The 24,474-nt window shown below is 39.6% G+C and overlaps 1 protein-coding gene across 1 annotated transcript in view; it reads left to right on the forward strand.

Moving 5' to 3' along the window:
• FBN1 (fibrillin 1) overlaps positions 1-21,884 on the forward strand; it is a 141,288-nt gene extending 119,404 nt beyond the window's left edge. The window contains exons 46-66 of the mRNA XM_075575645.1: positions 1,730-1,855; positions 2,820-2,936; positions 4,191-4,319; positions 5,491-5,610; positions 5,748-5,873; positions 6,192-6,341; positions 6,991-7,056; positions 7,170-7,286; positions 8,655-8,774; positions 9,335-9,457; positions 10,770-10,901; positions 11,425-11,547; positions 12,008-12,214; positions 13,464-13,589; positions 14,138-14,260; positions 14,532-14,648; positions 15,973-16,101; positions 17,439-17,558; positions 18,487-18,718; positions 19,243-19,414; positions 20,641-21,884. Coding sequence (XP_075431760.1) covers positions 1,730-1,855; positions 2,820-2,936; positions 4,191-4,319; positions 5,491-5,610; positions 5,748-5,873; positions 6,192-6,341; positions 6,991-7,056; positions 7,170-7,286; positions 8,655-8,774; positions 9,335-9,457; positions 10,770-10,901; positions 11,425-11,547; positions 12,008-12,214; positions 13,464-13,589; positions 14,138-14,260; positions 14,532-14,648; positions 15,973-16,101; positions 17,439-17,558; positions 18,487-18,718; positions 19,243-19,414; positions 20,641-21,024 — 3,059 coding nt within the window. The 3' untranslated portion in view covers positions 21,025-21,884. The remainder of the gene's footprint in view (positions 1-1,729; positions 1,856-2,819; positions 2,937-4,190; positions 4,320-5,490; positions 5,611-5,747; positions 5,874-6,191; positions 6,342-6,990; positions 7,057-7,169; positions 7,287-8,654; positions 8,775-9,334; positions 9,458-10,769; positions 10,902-11,424; positions 11,548-12,007; positions 12,215-13,463; positions 13,590-14,137; positions 14,261-14,531; positions 14,649-15,972; positions 16,102-17,438; positions 17,559-18,486; positions 18,719-19,242; positions 19,415-20,640) is intronic.
• Positions 21,885-24,474: the final 2,590 nt, after the last annotated feature.

A 24,474-nucleotide genomic window follows, 5' to 3' on the forward strand; every position in this document is an offset into this window, starting at 1 on the left:
GGTGGCTCAATCAGAGGCTCAGTCAAAGACTGAGCCTCTGATTGAGCCACCTGTGCTGAAGAAAGGATTGATTGAGCCACCTGTGCTGAAGCTGGGATATCATGAATACCTGACCTGCTTGAGGACTCCAGTTGAGCACCTCTGGTGTAAAGTGTCTTCTAACAGGTACTGATAACTGTAGCAGTTAACACAATGGATAGTTATGCCTGCCCCCGTTACTTGGAAAGAGCTTGGCCACAATATGAATGTTTGATTCATTAGTGCACAAACTCAGGGGCTCTTCTTTCCCTCTTTGAACACACTCACTATGCAAACAGAGCACGAGAATGCAAACACCACAGTGCATTCTGGTTTCCTGGCCAGAGGGTCACTTTTTTTGTATCCAAATTATGAAGCCGCGCTGAAGAATTTTGCACCCGATCTGCGGGTAACTGCTAGTAACGTGAATGCCAGTGACCGCCAGATCCCGGGGGGCAATATCCTACATCGTGGTTTATGACTCCTGGCCATTGTGTTCAAATGAGCCGATTGCACTGGAAAAGTTGGCTATCCCCAGATCTGAAAATGTATTATCAATACCAAAGAAGAATGATATACTGCAACAATGTTCTAATAATGATGCACAGCATTCCCCCTTTCTGTTGTAGCCTTGTTTTCTTGGGTACTTTGTTCTCTTTCATAATCGATCTTTTCCTCTATGGAAGTAGGCTTGTTCCTTTACTTTCCTTCATGTTCTACTAAAACCCTTTTGGCAAGCGGGCGTTGGTTGACATGGCCTGGAATATACTTGTTGAGTAACAGATTACTGATGTTTACCATTTCCTGTCCGAAAGCGGCATTGTAACAAACTCATTGAAACCGTATAACAGGAAGACTGGCCCAATATCTGATGCAAAAGAACAATACTTAAGGCCACGTTGGCCACGTTATCCACTTTCCTGTAATTCTTCACATTTGGTAATTGATACGTGTAAAGAGAAACAAACCTGGTCGACTTTTGCCTGTTTACAAACTTTGCAGGAAATACCTGACTTAAAAAAAAAAGGGCTCTCAAGTAGTGTGAATTTTCCTGTTGTGAACAGTTAGAAATGGCTCATTAACTCCTTGTTACAAGAAAGAAGCAGGGCGACTTATTACTGGCGTTTGTGCCACTATAATGACAAGATGTCAAAGGCTTTGGAGTAGTCAGATTGAGAGCAGGGGTATGTTTCCAGTGCTCCAAGCAGGAATTCATTGTGGTGGCCTGTATCTCTGACATCCACCATAATACGTGGTTGGATTGAAGCCACTGAGGTCCAGTACAGTACAGTACTTTGATAACGTGATACAAAAACTGACCCAAGTGGATGACGGGACACATTCAAATAGTAAAGATAATGCTAGCATCATTTATAATAAACCTATTAAAGTAACCACACGGGCACATTTTCACTCTTGCTGTTGCACTGATTTGGACATTATTGAAGGCCGACGCGCATTGTAAACATTCTGAGTGTGCAAATCGGTTTTGTTTAAGACTGAGGAACGTGGCATTGTTTTAGAAATGAAAATAGCGTGTTTTGTTTTTTTTACCGTGGTTGTAATTTCTTCATGAGGAAAAACAATGTCACAAATGTTTTTTTTTAGTTTTTTTTGTTTTTTATGTGTACATTTCTGTATTCATACATGTTTTGCTGTGATGTTATGAATCATTATGAATCCTTTTTTTTTTTTTCCCCCTCCCATAAAGACCGAAATGAGTGCCAAGAAATTCCAAACGTATGCAGCCATGGACAATGTATCGACACAATCGGAGGATATTACTGCGTTTGCCAGAATGGATTCAAAACCAATGAAGATAAGACCATGTGCATGGGTAAGTAGCAATCTTATTGTGTCACTCTACTGAGAGCAGTATACAAACTGCGGAGAGAGCTGTTACATGTATTCCTTTTCTGTAGGATAACAAAATCTGAGCCAAATCTTCAAATGTTCATGTAATGTTATCTCAATATAAGATATCGAGTCAGGTAATTGTGGTGTTGACATAGCTGTATATTTTTTTCCCGAGTCGTTATTTTCTTCCACTCATCAGTCTTATCCAGTCCATCTGTGGACTGAGAGGAGGAGCAGAGAGGCAGGATAGGAGAGGGGGGGGGGGGGAGGGGTTCATTTAGCAGAAGTAAGCATGCAATAAATATAAAGGCACAGGGCCTTATTTACTAAATAGTTACCTTTATACGGAATAAGCGCAGATATCGATTGCTGTGTATTAGTCTCCTGGCTACAGAAGCGCTACAATCTAGCTATTATGCACCACTTTTTGTCCCACTTGTGTGAGACTTAGACGCACAACCCCCATAGTGTGCACAATACAATTCATTAAGATATGCTTAAAGCATGACCTTGTAAGATAGTGCATTCATATTCACAATGCCCCCAAAAGATTGCAAGGACAACGATGCCTTAAAGGGCCAGTGTCTCTCAACCGTTCTAGCATTTGGTTTAATAACATTTTACATAAAACACTCGTGGAACTAACGTCAAACAGTAGAAAAGTAGAATATAAAAGCAAGTGATCAGTATCAAAACAGTTCAATGACAGTTAATAAATGTATACTCATATATACATTTTTTAGTAACCGTCTTTCTTTTTCCTTTTTATATTAATCACCAATGTCCAAGATATAATAATAATAATAAGAATAAGCATGTTATACATGATAATATTTGATTGACTTAAAACTGCAAAAAAAAGTTCATATAATTCACATTTGTGCTTCACTTGTACACTTGTATAATGCATTTGTTTGATTATGAATGATATTTTCTAATTGCAGATATTAATGAGTGTGAAAGAGATCCTTGTGGAAACGGGACATGTAGAAATACTATCGGCTCTTACAACTGCCGCTGCTTTGACGGATTCATTCTCTCCCACAATAATGACTGCATAGGTGAGCTTTCCAAGGACCACTTATTCCAGTTATGCTCTTTCCTCTTATACACCAGGGAACTCAACTCCAGTCCTCAAGAGCCCCCAACAGGTCAGGTTTTAAGGATATCCCAGCTTCAGCACAGGTGGCTCAGTCAAAGACTGGTCCACTTATTGAGCCACCTGTGCTTAAAACTTAACCTGGTGGTGGCCCTTGAGGACTGGGGTTGACCACCCCTGCACTATACATTCTCTGTTATCATCCAATACAGATGTGCCTCCCCAAAGCATTCACGGCCAGGTAGGTTTGATAAATGGGATAGGTTGTAGAAGATGAAATTTGGATTCATATTTTCACATAATACATTAAAAAAAACAACACCAGTAACTAAACTACTAAGCATCTCGGGAACCTGGGACTAAAAATATCGGGTTTCGGCTCCGGAGGTTCCCCCTGTTTGAAAAATAAAGGAGACAGACAAAGGTTTGCATTAAGTATAGTTACATGTCTTTAAGAAACAAATTTACATGATTGAGTTTTTACAAGTTATGTGGGGTACGCTTTTAGGTGTAAGGTGATGACAGAACTGGACTGAAATCCATGACCAAAATGGTACTGTTTGTGAAAGTAGGTTTTTGTCAATGTTCACTACAGGAAAAGCTTCCCCACTATGTTCTAGTCTAGCCAATGTTTGTGTTCGCCTACACAGAAATCAGCAACGTTTTTCCCCTTTGAAGACAATCCAAATACTAATTAAAAGGAAATGGCCCATTATATTGTTTTTGGATGATATAATGCTCCTAATACTAATTATTATGACAAATAAGGTTTTTAATTCTTGAGGTTTATAAGCCGCTTCCCTGCCTCAGAGGCCACTTAGCACACATTCCCACTCAGTAATCTGATTTTATCATACTTGAATTGTCAGCCGAAGTCTCTTTGAACATGTCCTGCTGTTTGAAAAGTAAACAATAAACTTCTAGCAGTCTCTATAAAATGTCTGAACAACCAGAATCATTGGGCTGAACAGTACATCTCTAATTATAAGTTTAAAATACACGAAGAAGACCTGGTGGGAAATGTTACCCTCTTGCTAGTGGAGTTGGGCGTAGTATGTTCTGTGCTAACTTTAAAAAAAACCTGCTCATACAGATACAGCATATTGTATTCAGTCTGTTTACTCCGGAAATTATATTTAAAGTACTTCTGGGAGTATTTTCAGCATCTGATGTTTGTAGCAGTTCTAATGAATGTGTTGTTGTGTTCTTGTTACAGATGTAGATGAATGTGTCACTCTAAATGGTCAGTTGTGTAGAAATGGACAATGCATCAATACTGTTGGATCTTTCCAATGTGAATGCAACGTAGGCTTTGAGATGGCATCTGATGGAAGGACCTGTATTGGTAAGACTGAATTGATTAGACGTCATTTGATTACAGTAGAGTTAGCGTTTTCTTAATTCAGCCAATGCACGAGGACCAACACAACAATGGGGTCAATTATCGCTTTGTATTTGAGATGGGTTTAATAGGGTAGTGTAACCTTATACTCAATGGTTGCCAGTTTTTTTTTTTTTAAATATAAATGGGCAGCTTATATCAAAGTTTATCTTCTAATTACCACGGTCACCATAGCAGTTACCAAGTGTAGGATGATAGGCAATTAGTAATTCAAACACAACCCTGATGAAAGCACCATGGCTTTGAAGTCTGATTTCCCATGTGCTAGAACAGTATACAGTATATATATATATATATATATATATATATATATATATATATATATATATATATATATATATATATAAATATATATTATTATTATTATTATTATTTGTATTTATTTTTTTAAAGAGTTATTGTGGTGGCTTGTCAACTGAATTATAAAAAAAGAATACCCTCCTGTTTCTCACTATAAGTGAAAATAAAATGGGGACAAATGCAAATCTGGGTGCCAACAGTCTGTAGTTTCCATGCCATACAAGACATTGTTTTTAGACCTTTTTTCCTTCTCGGCACCCTCCGTGATTGGCACAGCTAATATGGTTCTGTTTAATCTTGGCTGATTATGGAATCATTCCCCTTTTTGATGTACACTCAAGAATTGTGTATGGTAAGCTCACCACAACACTAGACAAAAAAATACAGCACTTCCAATTATTACTATATTTTCTGCCAAATTTTTTAATAACTTGATATAATAAATACAGTGTCTAAGTTCTCTCTGTTGTTGCCGTCTGCCTGGAATATTTTTTTTAATTCACTTTCACAAATCATCTTGGCATCCAGTGGACTTGAAGATAACGCACACAACATGAAAAAAATCTCTGTAGATTTTAATAGAGGTTTGGAAGACTCCATAGAACTCAATGAAACTCTTAAAGAATGACCGTGCTGCTTCATGTATTGTAGTCCATACTTTGTTCCATAAAAATATACACAATTAGATTGTAGTGACAATAATAAAGGTGGTCGGGTGTCCGTTTTTACCCCATTTTTAGCAGCAAGTAACAACTTGGGTGTCTCTGTTGTGGAAGAAATGTAACCCAAAGTCGCGTCATGACGTTCTTTTCAGATATCAACGAGTGCATCATTGATCCGGGTAAATGTTCCCCTGGAACGTGTCAAAATCTGGATGGCTCATATCGCTGCATATGCCCTCCTGGGTATTTGTTGACGGATGACAAATGTGAAGGTACGTGAGATGGGCAACACGAACACCTAGTTAAAGGTTCAGAAGCACTTTCTACACTGTAACAAAAAAAATAAAAAGATATTTTCTAGGCTGAAAACTGACTTTTCCCCCCCATGTTTGTTTTTTGCTTTCCGCAGACATTGACGAGTGCGTAGAAGAACCAGAAATCTGTGCTCTGGGCACATGTAAGAACGTTCCAGGCAGCTTTACCTGTCAGTGCCCAGAAGACTTTGTATTATCTTCCACCGGAAGGAGGTGCCAAGGTATATCACACTGTGCTTGTTATTTTGGACTGGATTACTACAATAATCATTTCCCACAATACCCCTAATACCATTCAAGTGGCCATAACCAGAGCCCACGCAATTATTGATGTATTTATTTAGACAACATTTTAACCCACGATTTAGATGGTCAATGAAAGTTGTGCTACCTCGGTTCTCCATAGCAGCACATTTTGCTGTAAATGATACTAGTACAACCATTGACACACTCTTGGAACTCCAGTACTTATGACTTATTTGCTGCACATTTGTAGGGATTTTGTTCTGACTGACACACGCTCATTGTTTCCTTCACAGATGTAAGAGTAGGTTTTTGCTATTCCAAATTTGAGGATGGGAGGTGTACGTCCCCCAAAGCCAGAAACCACTCAAGACAGGAATGTTGCTGTGTTCATAAAGCCGCCGGATGGGGTAGTCCATGTGAATTGTGCCCCGTGGAAGGAGATGGTATGATCTTAGTAACTAAACACTAAAAATGTGTTGGCATATCTAATACATGGCAACACCAACTTTTTAACATTTAAAAACAGACCACACAGTTTTTTTCTTCTTCACATCTATTATTTGTGAAGGGTGTTGGTATTAAAGATTTATTATACAATGGCACAGGGAAATTTATATCCTACAATCAAGCGAAAAAAAATTCCCAGACAATCCCACAGGGAAACAATTACTCAGTACAACAAAACAGTTTTCCACCCACCAAAAGTTGGCGAGGGGTTTATTTCAAATGCACTTGAAAGCCGAGCTTGGAGGGAACATTTATAGATGTACATGATGTGATGTCCAAGTGAACGCATTCCAAAGGAAATCATGAGAAACACTGTTGCTGACCGTGCCAAGTTATTGCAGAAGAGAACGGATTCGTGTTTTTATCTAATTTCTAAAAACAACAACGTTGTTACCCGTTTCATAGTCAGTCAGTTGCAGGCCCCTGTCACTAAAAGGGTTAAGTGAAGAAGTGTTGTCGAGAGCACTTTGTTATGCAATGAGAATTCACTGATTCGTTTACCAGAACAGCAAGTCTTCAGTGTAGAGGTCATACAGTGCATATAACTTGTTTCTGTTTTACATGGTGGGCATATTTTAATTACAGATGCTTTCAAGCAAATCTGCCCATTTGGAGTTGGTGTCCTCGTTGGACCAGATGATGAGCGTATTGGTAAGAAACAATACTAAAACACTTGTCTTCTGAGAAATACTGCTTAATATTCTATAACTTTACCTAACTGCATCCAGATTTTACATCTTAGCTCTTTTCTTTCTGTATTACAGATATGGATGAGTGTACTGACCAGGACAAATGCAAAAATGGTCAATGTATCAACACAGACGGTTCTTATCGATGCGAATGCTCTTTCGGATACCTTCTTTCGAACGATGAATGTATAGGTCAGTTACAAATGTACAAAGCAATTGATGGAATTGAAGTACTCATTGGTGGGGAAGAGATAACAGAATCCTTGTGGGTATATGCATAGTGGGTAAAAAGCAGATAGTATTTGTAGTGGAACATCCTTCAGGACCCTGCTCTCTTGCCTACAACTGTTCACCCTCCCTACCTCCTTCATGCAGAACTTTCTTAGTCTTAGAATACACCAAGCTCCTTCCAAACCTTTGAATCAAATCTAAAAAACACCTACACACAAGGCACATAACATGGAATCAAGACTACTTCTGCCCATACAGCCCATAACCACAACGGCACTTACCAATACTCATGACAGTCTTCCACTGCACTTCTTACCCCTACGGTCTCTGTAAGTCTCCGAACAAGCTCTTTTTATTGTAAGCTCCCCAGGGCAGGTATTCATCATCCCATCATGTGCTTTAATGTTTGCACTTAATTTATTATAGTTTCTGATATTTTGTAGTGTTGTATACCTTCTCGGCTTTATATAAATAGACACACATTCATTCAGAGCTACAGATACTTACTGTCCTCGGTGCTACGAACGAACATGCAATAGTCTGTGGCGCCGGGGACAATGTCAGCCGCGATGGAGCTATTTAGGTCCATCCTAGCATCCCTGGTGATGCGAAACGTATGTCGGTGCATAGCCGCCAGGCTGTTATTGTGTTTTGTTTTGTGTGTTGTGTTATCATTGTGTTCTACACCTATATTAGAATTAGTTATTATTAAAATGTGTTTTACAATGAACACCACTTCATATCTGTAAGCAATAACATAGGTTTGAGTGCAGCTAGAGCAGTGACTTTGCTGTCCTTCTCATGACTACTGTAACTTGAACCATCTGCTATGCACTACCCTGCTCAAAACTTTTAACTGGAAACTTAGGTTTTAGCAAGGGAGTTCTATTATCGATCTCACTTTGAAGTTGCAGACCAAGCAATATCCTATATGGGTGTTGTTTTTTTTTTTATTTATTTGTTTTTTTAAATCTGTTCTGTACTATGAGAAAATACTTGTAGCATTCTTTTTTTTTTTTTTTTTTAAACAACTCTGAATGACATTTTAAAGTATTATAATGTAAGAAGCCTTTTTGGTTTCTACAGCCACCATTTACAAAGTCACACTGACAGCAGAATACTCCTCTGCAGCCATTTAGTGAACCCCTGAGCCGAATCTTCGCCGATCGATCCGAGAACTTAGCTAGTGACTTAACATTATGTGGATTGTATTAATGCACACATTAAAGGGGGGAAAATAATAAAAAATACTTTTAAAAAAAATGTCAGCTTGGACGGCTGCTTTAAATGCCGCTGAATCCAATTAGCAGTTGTGCTTTTATCTTCCAGATACCGATGAGTGTTCTGTGGGGAACCCGTGTGGGAATGGCACCTGTAAGAATATCATTGGTAGTTTTGAGTGTACCTGTGATGAAGGCTTTGAGCCAGGACCAATGATGTCATGTGAAGGTAAATATTCTGCTGCATCCTCATCTGTTTTATTGATAAGCCGAGATCATTAACTAAATAATAAATTGAAGGGGGGGGGGGGGGGGAGTGAATTTCCCATTTTCTAGTATCAAAATCAGTTAGTTAATGTGCGTATCAACAGCTGTTGGGTGTAACATTCTTCACGTATCGCAGGCCCCCACTGGCGATTAAGGGGTTAAAGTTGTGTGTGTGGAACATGTTTTGCAAACCAATGAATAAAAAGCCTGAATCATTTGCAATTTTTTTTTATAATTTACTAGAAAACCAGTCCTTTAAATCAGGGGTGCTCAAGCTCCCCCCAACAGGTCAGGTTTTCATGATATCCCTGCTTCAGCACCGGTGGCTCAGTCTTCGAAGCTTGGATATCCTGAAAACGCGACCTGTTTGGGGGAGGGGGGAGGGGACTTGTGGACTGCAGTTGAGCACCCCTGATTTCAATGATAATGGAATCCCAATTTGAAGCACAAGTATACTTTATCGTGGGTTGTCACTTCTCCTTTCTTACTTTTCCTTTTCTAATATTAATTTCCACGTAACAGATGTTAACGAATGCGCTCAGAACCCTCTGCTGTGCGCGTTCCGCTGCGTCAACACCTACGGCTCATACGAATGCAAATGCCCATCTGGTTATGTTCTCCGGGAAGACAAGAGGATGTGCAAAGGTACGTTTGGCAGATGTATTTGACAAATAGGAGACGGTTTGTATTGTAGGAATGGTTCATAATCCTCATTCAGGAACAGCAGGATACACGCAAAGGAAATGCTTTTTCAAAAAGTTCGGTGAACCACCCTGCAAACATTTCATCCCGGAATGAGGGAACATGATCATTTTGTACATGTAATGTTAGGGTCAGATCCTCAAAGCCCCATTAAATCCAGGCTCATAATGTAACGCTACATAAAACCGCAACAGCTGTTATGTTCCCGGAGGATAACGCATATGTTCGAAGCTAATTATATGCAAAAACAATGGCCGTTGTAAATCCTATCAGCACAGGTTAACCGACACTCAATGCAACGGTGCATTCACTTCCAAGAATGTGATAAGTATGTGGCCCAGTGGCCGCTGCGACGCGCGCTACAGCGTGTGTGCCACACACCCCAGCACAGCCCTCTATGGGGCTGGTCCCAGTGGGCGTGTGTGCGTGGGCGAGCAAAGTGCAACGATGCGTACTCTGGCAGGGAAGACTAGAATTGTTTTCTTTCCGTGCCGCAATGCGATCATGTGGTCGGCGGGCAGTCAATGGAAAGGCAGATATGCCCATCATGGCAGTGCCTCCCCCCCCCCGTGCATCCCATCGCTCCCCTACAGACCGCCAATCGCGGCTTTTAGCTGTGCAGGCGCGTGTACAGCAGTAAATACTGGGGTCGTAGTGTTACTCCTATTCAGACCCTGAAAATAGGTGGAGGGGGTGAACAGATGGAGCGATGCCCATGAACATACCAGGGATACTTCCTCCTTCTCCACCACCCCCACCAAAGCCCTTTTTCAGGGTATGGATGAGAATAATGCCAAGTTTAGGTATGATTTAACATAATGTTAGGTTTATGCGTTAACCTTAACGGACTTCAGTGAATATGCAATGTTAGGGTAAATACCTCTTGTACATCCAATTATCACCAAGAGCCACTATCATAGGGACATCTATCTAATCCTTCATTTTAATATTAATTACTTTATTTCATTTAGTGATTTTCTCCCAATGGGACTCAAAGCGCGTCACTATTACAATCTAGCGCACTGTATATAGCGATGTACATAGAATTATTACAGGCACAGTCCCTGCTACGAAGGGCTTACAATCTATGTTTTGGTGCCTGACGCACAGGGAGATAACATCAGAAGGTTACAAGGAGCTGACACTGGGATTTAAATCTTCCTCTGCCTCATTGCGAGTCACTGTTTTCAGCCAGTGGCTTTGCGCGCTCTGCCATTCCTTCAGTAATTGACTGGTTTGTGTGTAATGTATACAGATCAGGATGAGTGTGAAGACGGCATACACGACTGTGAGTCCAAACAGATGACCTGTAAAAATCTAATCGGTACATATATGTGCATATGCGGACCAGGGTATCAACGCAGACCTGATGGTGAAGGATGTATGGGTAAGTGAAGCTGGCATTATCCCATGGTGCTCTGGACTCTTTCCCATTGGTACATACAGTCATTTTGTTCCCTTAAGTCAGGGGTCTCAAACTCAGTCCTCAAGGGCCACCAACAGGCCAAGTTTTATGGATAGCCCTGCTTCTGCACCGGTGGCTTAATCAGTGGCTCAGTCGAAGACTCAGTCAAAGACTGAGCCACTGGTGCTGAAGCAGGGAGAGCCATAAAACTTGGTCTGTTGGTGGCCCTTGAGGACTGAGTTTGAGACCCGTGACTTAAGTATTTCCACTACGTTTTGTCAATGATAATGCAGCGATAGAATTGTTTTGTAAAAGTAGGATGTCCATAAAAAAAAGCTAATGCGACAAAACATATTTCCAAACCTATTTAAGTGCAACAATATGTAAGACACGTGGGTTTATGCACATATAAATAATTTGTCCAATAGCACAACATTAGAAACCTCATTTAAAAATGTATAATGTATATTACCATTTCCTTGGGGGGTATTTATTTTTACCTTAGATCTGAACGAATGTTCCAAACCCGGAACATGTGAAAATGGATTATGCGTGAACACAGTGGGAAGTTATAAATGTGACTGCACTGAAGGTTTTAATGCCAGCACTTCTGGGACTGAATGCATTGGTAAGTATTGCAGATGGTAGGCACCGCAATGCATGTGGGATATCATTCTCAGCAATAACTACGGATAGCCGAGATGGACAAAAAACTGCAAACCAAGTCACAGTGCTGGAAATCCAACATTAGCACCTGCAGTTTTCCTAGGCAACAACTCTTTTAATAACTTGGCATAACAATTGATCAAAGGTAGTGTATCCATTATTGATTGATAAATTACTACAAACTGAAGATAGAATTCAGAAAATCGTTCATGTATTCTTTGGACAAATTAACTCAAATTCAATTAAATAATCAATGGAAGAGACAATTTATAAGTGTATAGAATTACATTTCTCTCACTATTATTTAACTAGTAATTTGTAATTTGCAGCTGTTTGCAGCACTCTTGCTTTGTACTTGGAACTGTATCCTGAATCTATTCAAGTTGCACCTTAAAGAATATGAAATATTATTTATCTTACAGACAACAGACTGGGATATTGCTTCACTGAAGTATTACATACCATGTGTCAAATCGGATCCTCGAACAGAAACTCTGTCACCAAGTCTGAATGCTGTTGTAATGCTGGTCGAGGCTGGGGTATAAATTGTGAGATCTGCCCCTTCCCAGGCACCGTACAATTTAAAAAGCTCTGCCCTCATGGAAAAGGATACACAACTGGCGGAGAAGGTATTATCCTTTACATGTATTTGTTAGTCCATTGCATGTGTATTATAAACATCTTCCAGGACAGGCGTCTCTGCTCTTCAACTATGCCTTTGAAAATAGGGTTCACATGTTCAACCTAAAAAGGTTTCTGCATTTCTAATGAGACTCTGTATTTCATTCAAGAATACTCCCATTCAATATTGGTCAAAGAGGACAGAATGCCTTTAAATGATAGTTTTAGGCACATCCACATATATTAATGGCTAAAGATTTGAAAGTACATGGATGCTCAGGCTGATACTTGCACAGTGCATAGGTGGCTGGTTCTCTGACAATCCATGACTATCAAGCATTTTGTCAGAGATGAAGAGTATGTTAACTGTAGGGACAGGGGGACACATTTATTGACTGATGCTAAGCCAAAGACAGCTTATAGTCCATTTAAATAAGGGGTGGCCAACTCCACTCAAGGGCCACTGATTGAGCCACCTGTGCTAAAGCAGGGATATCCTTAAAGCCTGACCTGTTGGTGGCCCTTGAGGACTGGAGTTGGCCACTCCTGATTTAATTGAATGGGGCCATGAGATGTCTTGTGGCTTGGTACCACTTTGTGAAATAAAGTAACATAAATGGGGCACTGGGGAGTCTGGCTGTACAAGCACGTGTTAAATACCCACATCATCACACAAAAGGGGGGTAACCGGTGGAGATCAACCCCCCCCCCCCTCAAGGGTAACTTAAACATTTTTTTATAATCAGATTTGTGTATAAAGGTGTCAATTACCCAGATGACATCCCCTCAACATGTCACTGTAATTAGTTCACTTTGATCCTAGGGGGGGGATTGCCCCTTTAAATTTAACAAATTGCTATAGAGAGAACAAAATGACCCCACATTAAAGTAAATCACACTGTGATTAAGATGTACGTGATTAAGTTTGTGTTTTGTTAAATCTGTTTTTAATTGCATGATAAGAAAAACTGAACATCTAAATGGTGCAATATATATATATATATACACACAGTGGTCGACAAATCACCAAAAAATCTACTCGCCGAACAAAAAAATCTACTCGCCACCTAGTACCACACGTGTGCTGCTTGGGCCAATAGGAGCTCGCCACGATGTTAAATCCACTTGTCCGGGCCGAGCAAATGTATAGGTTTGTCGAACACTGTATATATATATATATATATATATATATATATATATATATATATATAATGAACATAAAGATGAATTCATATATTGCAACTCTGTTACATGCAGATATTGATGAGTGTCAGGTTCTTCATGGCATCTGTCGCAATGGACAATGTGTCAACGAGAGAGGAACATACAGATGTGAATGCAACCCTGGCTACACGCCAGATGTAACTGGCACTGGATGCATAGGTAGGTTTCCTTTGTAACGGTGGTTTAATCACGCACTAAGAAAATGGTGGCGATGCACCAAGGCAAATTTGGCGTCGAATTGATGTACGTTACATGTTTTTCATCTTGCGTCAATGTAGCAAGGTCTTTTCCAAGTTGTGTGCCGTTTACGCCACCTTGCGATTGGGGGCGTGTCAGGAAGTCACATGACGCAGATTATAATGAGATGCACCAAACTCTGCATCACCTTTTTATCTTATATTTGCGTAAAAAAAAATTCTGCCAGGTTCTGATGTGGGGGAAACTTTTTGGCCAAATGCAAAAAAAAAATACTTTGGCTTCATTTTTTTGGTTTGCTTTAAATGTAAGAATGTGTCAAAACAGACGCGTTTTCGCACTTTCTTTACCTTGATACATCTTTCCCTTCACCCAGCGCTTTGGTCTAATAGTAGTACTAGTGCTAAGCAGATTTGTGCTGCATTTCTGACCCACCACATATAGATTTTTGTTCAAACGTATTCCCATGGAAGGATTTCTTTATTAATATCTTTTCTCTGTCACGATTGCAGATCTGGACGAGTGCAATCAGTCTCCCAAACCTTGCAATTTTATCTGCAAAAACAGTGCCGGAAGTTTCCTGTGCTCATGTCCTCGGGGTTATATTCTGCAGGAGGATGGAAGAAGCTGCAAAGGTGATATTACACACGCGTAAAATGAGCAGCTTAATATTGCAATACTACTGACTTTTTTCTACTTAAATTCACTGCATTTTAGGAATGGCCGTCAATGGCGGCAGACTGGTCTCCCGCAGACCATTTAAAATCCTGATTATCTACTTTAAAAAAAAAAAAGCAGCAGATACTATTATTGATTGTGCTCTTGCGCATATTCCCCGATTCAGTTTAATGGCGTCAGTCATTTGCTTATTCAAAATGAAAACGAGATCCCGCTCTTCCCTTTCAGATCTTGATGAATGCGCGACCAAGCAGCACAACTGCCAGTTTATCTGCGTCAACACCGTGGGTGGATTTACGTGCAAATGCCCCCCCGGGTTCACGCAGCATCATACAGCGTGCATCGGTGAGTGCGTCAGGAAGAGACTGCGTGTCCGGGGCTTCTGCTACTTTGTGGCACTTAAATCGCTGGGAGGTTTTCCGGCTTCATCAATCCACATGTTTAACACTCCATCGTATAGCAGGGGTGGGCAAACTCCAGTCCTCAAGGGGCACCAACAGGTCAGGTTTTCAGGATATCCCTGCTTCAGCACAGGTGGCTGTCGAAGACTGAGCCACCTGTGCTGAAGCAGGGATATCCTGAAAATCTGATCTGCTGGTGGCCCTTGAGGAGATAAGAACCCCTGCCGTCACTGATCTAGTTGAATCCCTGACAAAATAATGGCACAGTGTTTGGATAACACTGACGGCCAAGTCATTGCCATTGATTTACAGTATATCTAATTAAATAATCTCTGCAAAGCCTATCAACAAGTCGTTACTGGTTAATTAATAAAAGAATCAAGCATATTGAAGTGATAAAATATATCACCATTAGTATTGGAGGGTGTGCAGGATATTGTCAAGATTTACAGCTCGTCTTCAGCATTAGTCAAATTAATATCCCTGTTATTGTTACAAGTTTTGTACTCCTTGTATACTTTGTGTCTAGCTTGTTCATGTAAAAACACATTGGGTTCCTTTTCTTTCTGCTCCAAACTACTGCCGAGTTCAAACAGACGTGATGGTTGAAAAAATAAAAAATGTAATTGTATTTTATTGAGAGTAAGGACTCCATATATAAAATCTGAGCACATTTTATGTGGGCAGTTTAAATCTTTTCGAGGGAAAAAAAAAGGTGTTTAGTGCGCTAGTAATATTAATAAAATGTGAATACAAAGGGATCTATACCCTAAATCATAAATATGTATAAATAAATATAACTACTATATTAAGTGTTCTGTAAAAAGAGAATATATATATCTCAAGTGCAACCACACAAGTGAAAAAAAGGATTATATAAATAAATACATATTATATCTGAATCAGTTATTAATGTGAATGAGCTATATAAGGAGTAGAGAAAGGAATTATTCATAACATATGTATTAACCCCTGGTTTCATATGCTTCTCTTGATTAGACAGTCTGTGGGTTGATACAAGGGGGGGAGAAGAAAGAGCACCCAGAAGCCAAATATTTAGATTGCAAACAATTTAACTCGTAGAAGGAATGTTCTTTTTCAGAAGGTAAACCAGGTGTGGTATTCTTAATTTGAAACACCTGATGAAGACGCCATAAGCTAGTGATGGAAAGTGGCAAAGACTATTATTACTATCCCTTCATCACTGAACAAATCTGCCATTCTTGTTACAGTGGCCATTTCATTGATCTTTTCCATTGCTTTTGCAGACAACAACGAGTGCGCTTCAGAAACCAGCCTGTGTGGGGCTAAAGGGGTTTGCCAGAATTCTCCGGGGAGCTATGCTTGTGAATGCCAGCGCGGCTTCTCGCTTGACCAGAGTGGAGCAACATGCGAAGGTACAGTACGATATAGTGTTACTATCCATGAGTTAGGCCTTTACTACTAGGTAACGTATTCCTTTCTGCAAACCATTTTGCTACCAGAGAGGCCTGCGACACATTGGAAGCTGTCTGGCGGCGGCGGGGTTAATAAATAATGAACCACACAATACTTTTGACTGGAGTAAAGTATTAAGCGGTTTAAGATCTCCGCAGCATGTATTATAGCCCTTCTGTTAACGGGCCAGGATTTATCAAGCCGCGATACATAGTATCGCCACCTGATCCGACAGTACAGCTAATTGACTGGAAAAGCAGTTCCCGCCTTATTGGGGTGCGATACCCCACCTCGTGGCTTCATAAATCCTGCCCATCGTGTGCTTTTCTATATCAACATTTTAATTTTAGCTTTGGAAATACATTTTCTATTTGTCCTTTTATTTTTAATCTGTGCCGCTTGTTTCAGGCTCCATAATGTATATTGTAGGTGTGCTGTGGAAACCGCGCAGTGCAAGTTTAATCCTGCCAGCCCAGCGCCGAGGGGACCTTTTCTGAGGTCCTGCAAAGGCAGTTGCAGTTGTAACCCTGAACTGATTAGCATTAACAGAAGCTAGTTAGCTTCATTAGGCGAGCCAAAGGAAACACTGTAGTTTGTTTGTGTGGGAGCTCACTCCTCATTTATAGGCAGTTGTTGTAGTGGGGACAGAGCGTAGAGTTGCTGCGCAGGAAGATTGCCCAAACCGTTTGGACCAGAAGGCGCCTTAATTATACATGTATACAGCTGCTTTTATTTGCATCATTTGTGCTCATCATACACAGCAGCACATTCAATGTGCATGGTAAAAATATGGGGGTTTAATACAGCTTAAAACATACCAGTTTAATTTCCCCCACAAGTGAGTACCCTGAGGTTTCATGCCTCAAGTGAGTACCATACGATGTGTTTCCATACATATTGGTAGTGAATGGTAACAAGATATGAGCTCATCAACATTCCAGCGCTAACAGACAATGACACGCTGTGACATTACACTGGTACTTTATTGCAGGTGCTGTTGTGTATGCCTAAAGGCCTTTAGAGCCTTTATAAGGAACCCCAACCCTCTCTAATAGCGCGTCTGAGATCAGATGCACTGTAAATGCTACTGTATTTGGTACAATTTTAAAATGACCTGGAAATTACAGGGAACCCTTTAGGGATGCCCAGGGAACCCACAGGTTGAAAAACACTGCGTTAGATTGTAAAGGGCAGGGATTGGTTCCGGATTCATTCTCACCTCAGCACCAAGTAATATTGCAAGAATAAGTCTGCACACTTTCCTATGATGAATACTGACGTAAAACTCTATTTCTAGATGTCGATGAGTGTGATGGGAACCATCGCTGTCAACATGGATGCCAGAACATAATGGGGGGATACAGATGCAGCTGCCCACAGGGATATCTTCAGCATTACCAGTGGAATCAGTGTGTGGGTGAGTGACATTCCCAATAATGATTTCTATTCAATATGCTACGAAGCCGTCTTCTCCGTCCGAGAGAGATTTTAGTTCCATTCATTGGAGTGGAGCTGTATTCTTCTTCAGCGCGGAGATATGGACCTACATGTCCAGAGAACGAGATTTACACTATGTACTGTACAACAGGGACGGAGTACAATAAAAGCTGGTTAAGTAATCCGTGCCCCTTTAATTTCATACTCCTTGTGAGACAATTATTGGGATTCTCTCGCTCTTCTCATTTGGTATGTATGCTGTTAAGTTTTCCTTGCATGTAGAAGGCATGACCATGTTGCCGTGACCTCTTTTAGTGAGGACATACAATGTAAGTTGTAAGCAGTAAGTTGCCTTAATGAGCATATAAACATCTCATCTTTATTGGATGATTTTATTGAACGTCTCTGATTTCAATTATTGTTCTGACCGGTTTGGCACGTTCAAGATCCTTCGACGGGCAGGCTAGACATTTCTATTTCTGCGCTTGTATTCTTTCTATGTTTGAGTTTTAAAACGGAGCCAAACTCATTGCCAGTGACACACATTTCATTGAATGTAATTAAATGTTAATATGATCATGTACTTTATTTGCCGATCTGATTTTCATTTGGACACAAACAAAATTTAACAGCAAATAAATAACCACTTGGCCCATTCCGATCTGTTTGACAATCTCCGACCCTGTCTGATGCTTGTATTTCTTTCTTATTTAGCATAGTTTTATGTCTATCCCAAGCATTAACCAGCCCATTTTGCAGCTAGAATTTTCCACCTTTTATCTCTTCCCAGTGAATTCTGGCACATAAACCCATCCGCGTGGGAGTATCTGCTACTGTATTTAGTGAACACCAACCCCAGTTCTGTAGTAAACCATAAAAATCACTTGTATAATACTGTTTCCTTACAGATGAGAACGAATGCACGAATAGCCATGCTTGTGGGGGAGCCTCATGCCACAATACCTTGGGAAGCTTCAAGTGCATTTGTCCGACCGGATTTCAGTATGAACAGTTTTCTACTGGTTGCCAAGATGTCAATGAATGTAGCTCCTCCCATACACCTTGCAGTTACGGTTGTTCCAACACGGAGGGTGGCTATGTCTGTGGTTGTCCACCGGGATACTTCAGAATAGGACAAGGGTAAGCTCTACTAAGATAGATGCAAATACACGGTCAATGATTGTTTATTAAAAAAAACAAAAACATATTTACAGAGTGGTACTATGCTATCAGCTGCCTTTCGCAGGAAGACACGTTATCAGCCTATTCACTCGGTGTCTTCCAGTGCATCAAAATGTATCTGGTAGAATAGCACTACTTAGAAAAAAATTGCCCCTAAACTGCAGCGCTTGGATATAAACCGCTCCAGTCCACAGAGTATAGTTTTGATAATAAAATTGAGTTCTATTATTTGCGTAGAAATCAATCAATAAATAAATAAAAAAACACTGGGTTAGATGTTTTGATGGTATACAAGTCGCCACCTGCAATGTACTGAAGAACATTTAATTATAGTCATTTGAATAATTATCCTAATCTTAATTGAATTTTCACATTTATTTTCAACCACTTCTCGTTATAATTATCTTACCTTTATTCAGGTGTGTGTTTAATAGGTCAAAATGATAGAGTGAAACTCACGTTTATCTTCCTCTCCCCCTTAGGCACTGTGTGACAGGAGCAGGTTTGAGCAGAACTCAAGAGCTGGCAGTCAGCGGAGAAATAGACGACAACTCTCTTTCCCCTGAAGCTTGCTACGATTGTAAAATCAATGGGTATCCCAAGAGAGGGAGGAAACGGAGGAGCACGAATGAGACCACTTCAAATGATGCAGAGGTAACTTGTTTTTTTCTAAACAGATTTGACTTGGTTGAGAATTTAAAAAAAAAATCTGATATATATATATAAAAAATAAATTTTTTAAACATCTGTGTTACAAAAGTAAAAGTTATTTTGCTATTAGAGACATATCGCCCCACAAGACTCCGCTGTCCAGTATGAATCGTTGAAGAGATTGTGGTCTCTGTGCTTCCAATATTAATGTGTCTTGGTACTACTCATTCAATGATTCATCCCGCATGCAGGCAAGGCCTCTACACAGTGCATCTCAATGAATCCACACAGCACCTCCAGCTTAAATGAGCAATACATGACTTCCTTTGCAATTAAAGCATCTAGTGTACATTACAGTTCACATGGATCAGAGCCACATAGCATTTCTTCTATCCCTGACGCATTTCGTGGTTCCACTCTTTCAAAGGAGGCATATTTAAGGGATATGCCATGGAAATCACTTATTGCATACTCACAGCTGGAAGTGCTGTATTTGCGCTATAGTGACGTGTGAATTGCGTTGAATAAATAAAAGATTAAAAGTGAATTTGAGCCACAACTGGTGACTTAAATAGTTTTTAAATAAATTATGTCCCACGCATCTGCTCTATTATTAATATATTTCTGCGGCTTATGGGTTGGCTTTTATCAATAGTTTAGAAGGATCATTGACACTCTAGTACCAATTTTCTCAGTAAAGCACTTTTATACATTACATATGAAAACATATTTATTTTCGTGTATCTTTTTTTTCCAGCAAAGCGATAATATTTTAGAATTCAAGCCAGGGACAATTCCAAGTGTTACAACCTAAACTCATATAATTAAAGGATTATTAGAGATGTGCAAAACTTTTACAGAAATCAGCGCTCGCAAACGATTTGCCCATCCTTTTTAGTCCAGACTCTGAAATAGGCCTTTTGGAGGTTAGACGAGAGAAGAGAGATCTATTTAGTAGATTACCCTTGGACTTTGGTGCCATTTACAGAAAATACATTTAAAAAAAAAAAAAAGTGTGATCCACTTTTGGACACTATTTTTACATCTTAAAGAAATGCATTTTCGTCACCAATACATTTTAATATGCATATTTTCTCAAATGAGCAGCAAGGCGTGTGTGTGTGTGTGTGTGTGTGTGTGTATGTGTGTGTCATTTAATAAAGTAAGAGTGGAGGCTATAATTCTATGCTTTAATTTAGATGTACTTAAGACTATTTATCTTTTTGCAGGAGGATATCGAACCCCAAGTCAGTCTTGCAAGTTGGGATACCGAAAAAACCGTGATCTTTTCCTTCAACATATCTGACCTGAACAATAAGGATCGTATTCTGGAACTTACCCCTGCCCTGACGACGCTAACGAACCACAACAGATATTTAATAGATTCTGGAAATGAAGATGGTTTCTTCAGAATCAACCAGAAAGAAGGGATAAGCTACCTTCACATGACAAAGAAGAGACCAGTTGCTGGCATTTACGGCCTACAGATCAGCAGTGTGGCTCTTTATAAAGAGAAGGAGCTTAAGCAGCTTGAAGATAAACATGACAGAGACTATATCAGTGGTGAGCTGGGGGACATTCTGACAATGAAAATTAAGATCTTGCTTCATTAATTTGCCAACCAAAGATTGATAGGTAGAAATGAATGTTTTCCCCTCACTGATTTCCCATAGCATAGGTACAAACCCCTCCTAAATATTTTTCTATGAATAAAATAAAAGCACTTTTTTTTCCTTCTCACGACATATACAAGGTACAGGATAAAGTATCCCAGCTCAATACAACCACTTTCTCAGGCTTCTTATTTAGTACGTAGCTGAGCTACCTTGATATGCTGAACACGCCGAATCACAAAAAACACGTGGGAACTTTTCATTGAACGTTGGCCATTGATGCTGAGATGTTCCATCATTTCAGCAGAGGTACATGTATTTGCTCTGTCTTGACGGACTTCTCTGGTTTATAACTTAAACTTTGCTTTGCCAGCTACAAGCTCACTAAATCAGCCATTTATAATACCCGTTGGTGCTAGTAACATTTTTGAAATTTATTTTTGAATGCACTGTAACATTTACACGTTGTAGAAGCCGACAATTATTCTGTCTAAACCATTCATTTACAAATCAACCAAAGTTAGCTCTCGTTTATCTCCGTTATGTGTCATGTAAATGACGTGTGTATACTGTAACCATGCTTTTATTTATCCTTGAAGCATTTGTACAACTAGATGAAAACCCTAAAGTGAGGGTTTGCAACGGTGCTTATAAAGACCAACGACTTGTTTAATGTATACACAAACCTAGTGGTGCATTTTCGGTGACTAGGTAAATGCACTGAGGTCAGAAGACCATATAATCAAGTGATTTTCAGTGCCATCTTACAATGACACACATTGCACAGCAAGACTACCCAGAGGCATTTGTACCAAGAGCGCTGTGTCATAAATGTTACAATAAAACAGTTTAGTTTTTAATATTGCATTCTTATCATTTCTTGCCCAAACCGTAGTCGTTTGGTTACATCATGCTTATTTTATTGTACAACTATTACTGTATGTTTTCGTTTAAACATTGAATAGTGGAAACCAAGACAATATGCTTTCTTGTAATGTCCTGTGGTACTCAATTTTGCATAATTAAAACAAAAAACAGCTGTCTTGTCATGTGTGAAGTAAAACTCCATTAAAAGTACAAAATAAATCAGCAGACAATTTACTGCTGTGAATGTTAAAATGAGAAAGTCTGATGTAAATTCTTACTTCGACGGTGTTATGGATGACTATGTAATAACATGCAAACTGTAAATATTCCATCATTCTTTTTGTCCAAACATGCAGTTTGACGGTGAAATGTTAGTAATCAAATACCAAGATGACACTTGGTGTAAAGTTTCGACACACACAAAAAACTATATTCCCAGGACTGTTAACCTTTAAGTATATCAAGTTTAAAGTACTCCGTAAGGTTATAGAGTAGTTTGAGATCTTTAATTTCACTCCGGTTTTGCACCATCAATTGTGTTCGAATCCGGATACATTTACAATGAAAAGACCACCCATTTTTTTGTGTTTGTTAAAAAGTTATCATTTTTTAAATCTGTACATTCCTTTTAATGCAATATTTCACCAAACAGTATTTTTTTCCCCACATCGGATGGCGCACTGTTTGACATAACACATGCAACCATTAATCAAAAACAGCAATTACCCTGCAGTTTCAAAGTCATACGTTTCTATCCATTAGCCTCCCACACTGTTAACAATCAATCATTAACACCTATTGTAGTGAGTGGGAGTTAAACTTTACTAACTGAAGTAACAATTTTGCACCTTGGTAATAGAATCCATAGCCCTGTCAATTTATCAAAGCTTCGGCTGAATAACCATCAAAAAAAGCCAGATTTAATCAGAGAAAGGGGGATCCCCCTGAAATCAAGGAGATGTTTGCCATTCGTAACTCTGGTGCACATTCTTAACACTAGTTGTCCTCTGTATAATTTTGGGGGAGTTGACCAGGCGCCTCTCTGTTTTACTAGCACTTGGGTTGACAAAGTTGCTACACTGGGGAGTAAAAACGCAATTTTTTATGGGTCAAGGACTCTAGTCCTGATCAATGTGGAGAGAATCACAACTAGTAACTATATTAGACCAGTAAGTGACCCTGTTGACTTCTGCTTTCTATTGAAATAGCTGTTCAGCATTTGAGTTGGGTTGCCGATGAAGGAACTGTAATGCACATTGTATGATTTCTGTTAACATATGTATGTTTATCTTACTGCAACACCAAAACATATTAATGAAAGCAGAAACAGAAAATTGCATTACAAAACACTTTAGGCATTGTAAACCATGAGATGCCTGAAAGGAATCTAAATTCTGCGTAAGACCCATGTAAAGTTTGATTAATAAATACTTGAGAGTGTGAGTCACTCACAGACACCAGAAACCGCTTACAAAAAAAAATTAGTATGATGGTGTTTAAAAAGCAAGTGATTAGAAGTCAAGATTTTACATTTGAGAGCTTAGCAGGCCAGGAAAAGCTGTGCAAATAAGCACATATACAACAAACAGGAAAACATATCTGGACAAAGCTGAACTTTCCCCCTTTTGAAAGGTACGATTCGTCTTGGCAACAAATACAGTAGTTGCAGTAGATGGAAAACAGCGAGTCCTAAACACATTCCAAACCATATTTAACAGCTGTTTCAAAACACACGCTGCACTTATTAAAGCGACTCTCTAGGGACGAAGCTGGGCACGCGGATAGAGAGACCACCAGATCACAGCAGAGACAATACATTCCGCTTGTGCTACGGAGTAAGAAGAGGCAGAGTGAAGAAATCAGCTGTAGTCCCAAAATTACAACGGACAGGCCCAGGTTTGAAGAAATAGCCAATTCAAGAATCTACCAAGGAACTTGCATGTCAATATATTCAGAACTTCTGCTGAATGGGGGGAAACGGAGTTACACAAACACTTGGTTAAATTCCATTGTTTGTTTAATCACAATAAAGTACTAATCTTTCTGACAAAACTTCAGTTAACATTGGTGGGCAATAATTTGGTAAGAGGAACAAAAATGGCACTGTCCACATTTGGGGTTAGTAGAGGGGCACTTTTATTGTGTTTTAAAAGCTGGTTCAATAAAAGTTGTTGCAACTTGCACATTTTCTCTAAAGACCAGCAAAGCTACAAGATTTCAAACGGGACCCCCGCACATAATCCCTTTAATTGTATCTCCCATCATTGACTCACGTGGAGGCCGCAGTCTGCTTTATGTTACAACCTATGCAGTTTAATCTAGGAAAGCGTGTGCAATGGAAATACTCACAGCCAACTGTTTCATCATTTCAAAACGGAGCTAAAGTTTTATAGACTACAGACAACAGTGGAAACCGGAGCTCATCCACTCTCCCCTAAACGGGCCCAAGAATCTGATTTAAGAATCTGACAGATTACTCAGCATCTTGCCCAAACCCTCTGTGGAAAAAAAAAAAAAGAACGCCCAAAAGTGAAAGGTTAGCTGTGTTTGTTTTCACTTGCTTTACATATTGCAATTTGGATG

This window comes from Ascaphus truei, chromosome 18 (assembly GCF_040206685.1).
Source record: "Ascaphus truei isolate aAscTru1 chromosome 18, aAscTru1.hap1, whole genome shotgun sequence".
Lineage (NCBI taxonomy): Eukaryota > Metazoa > Chordata > Amphibia > Anura > Ascaphidae > Ascaphus > Ascaphus truei.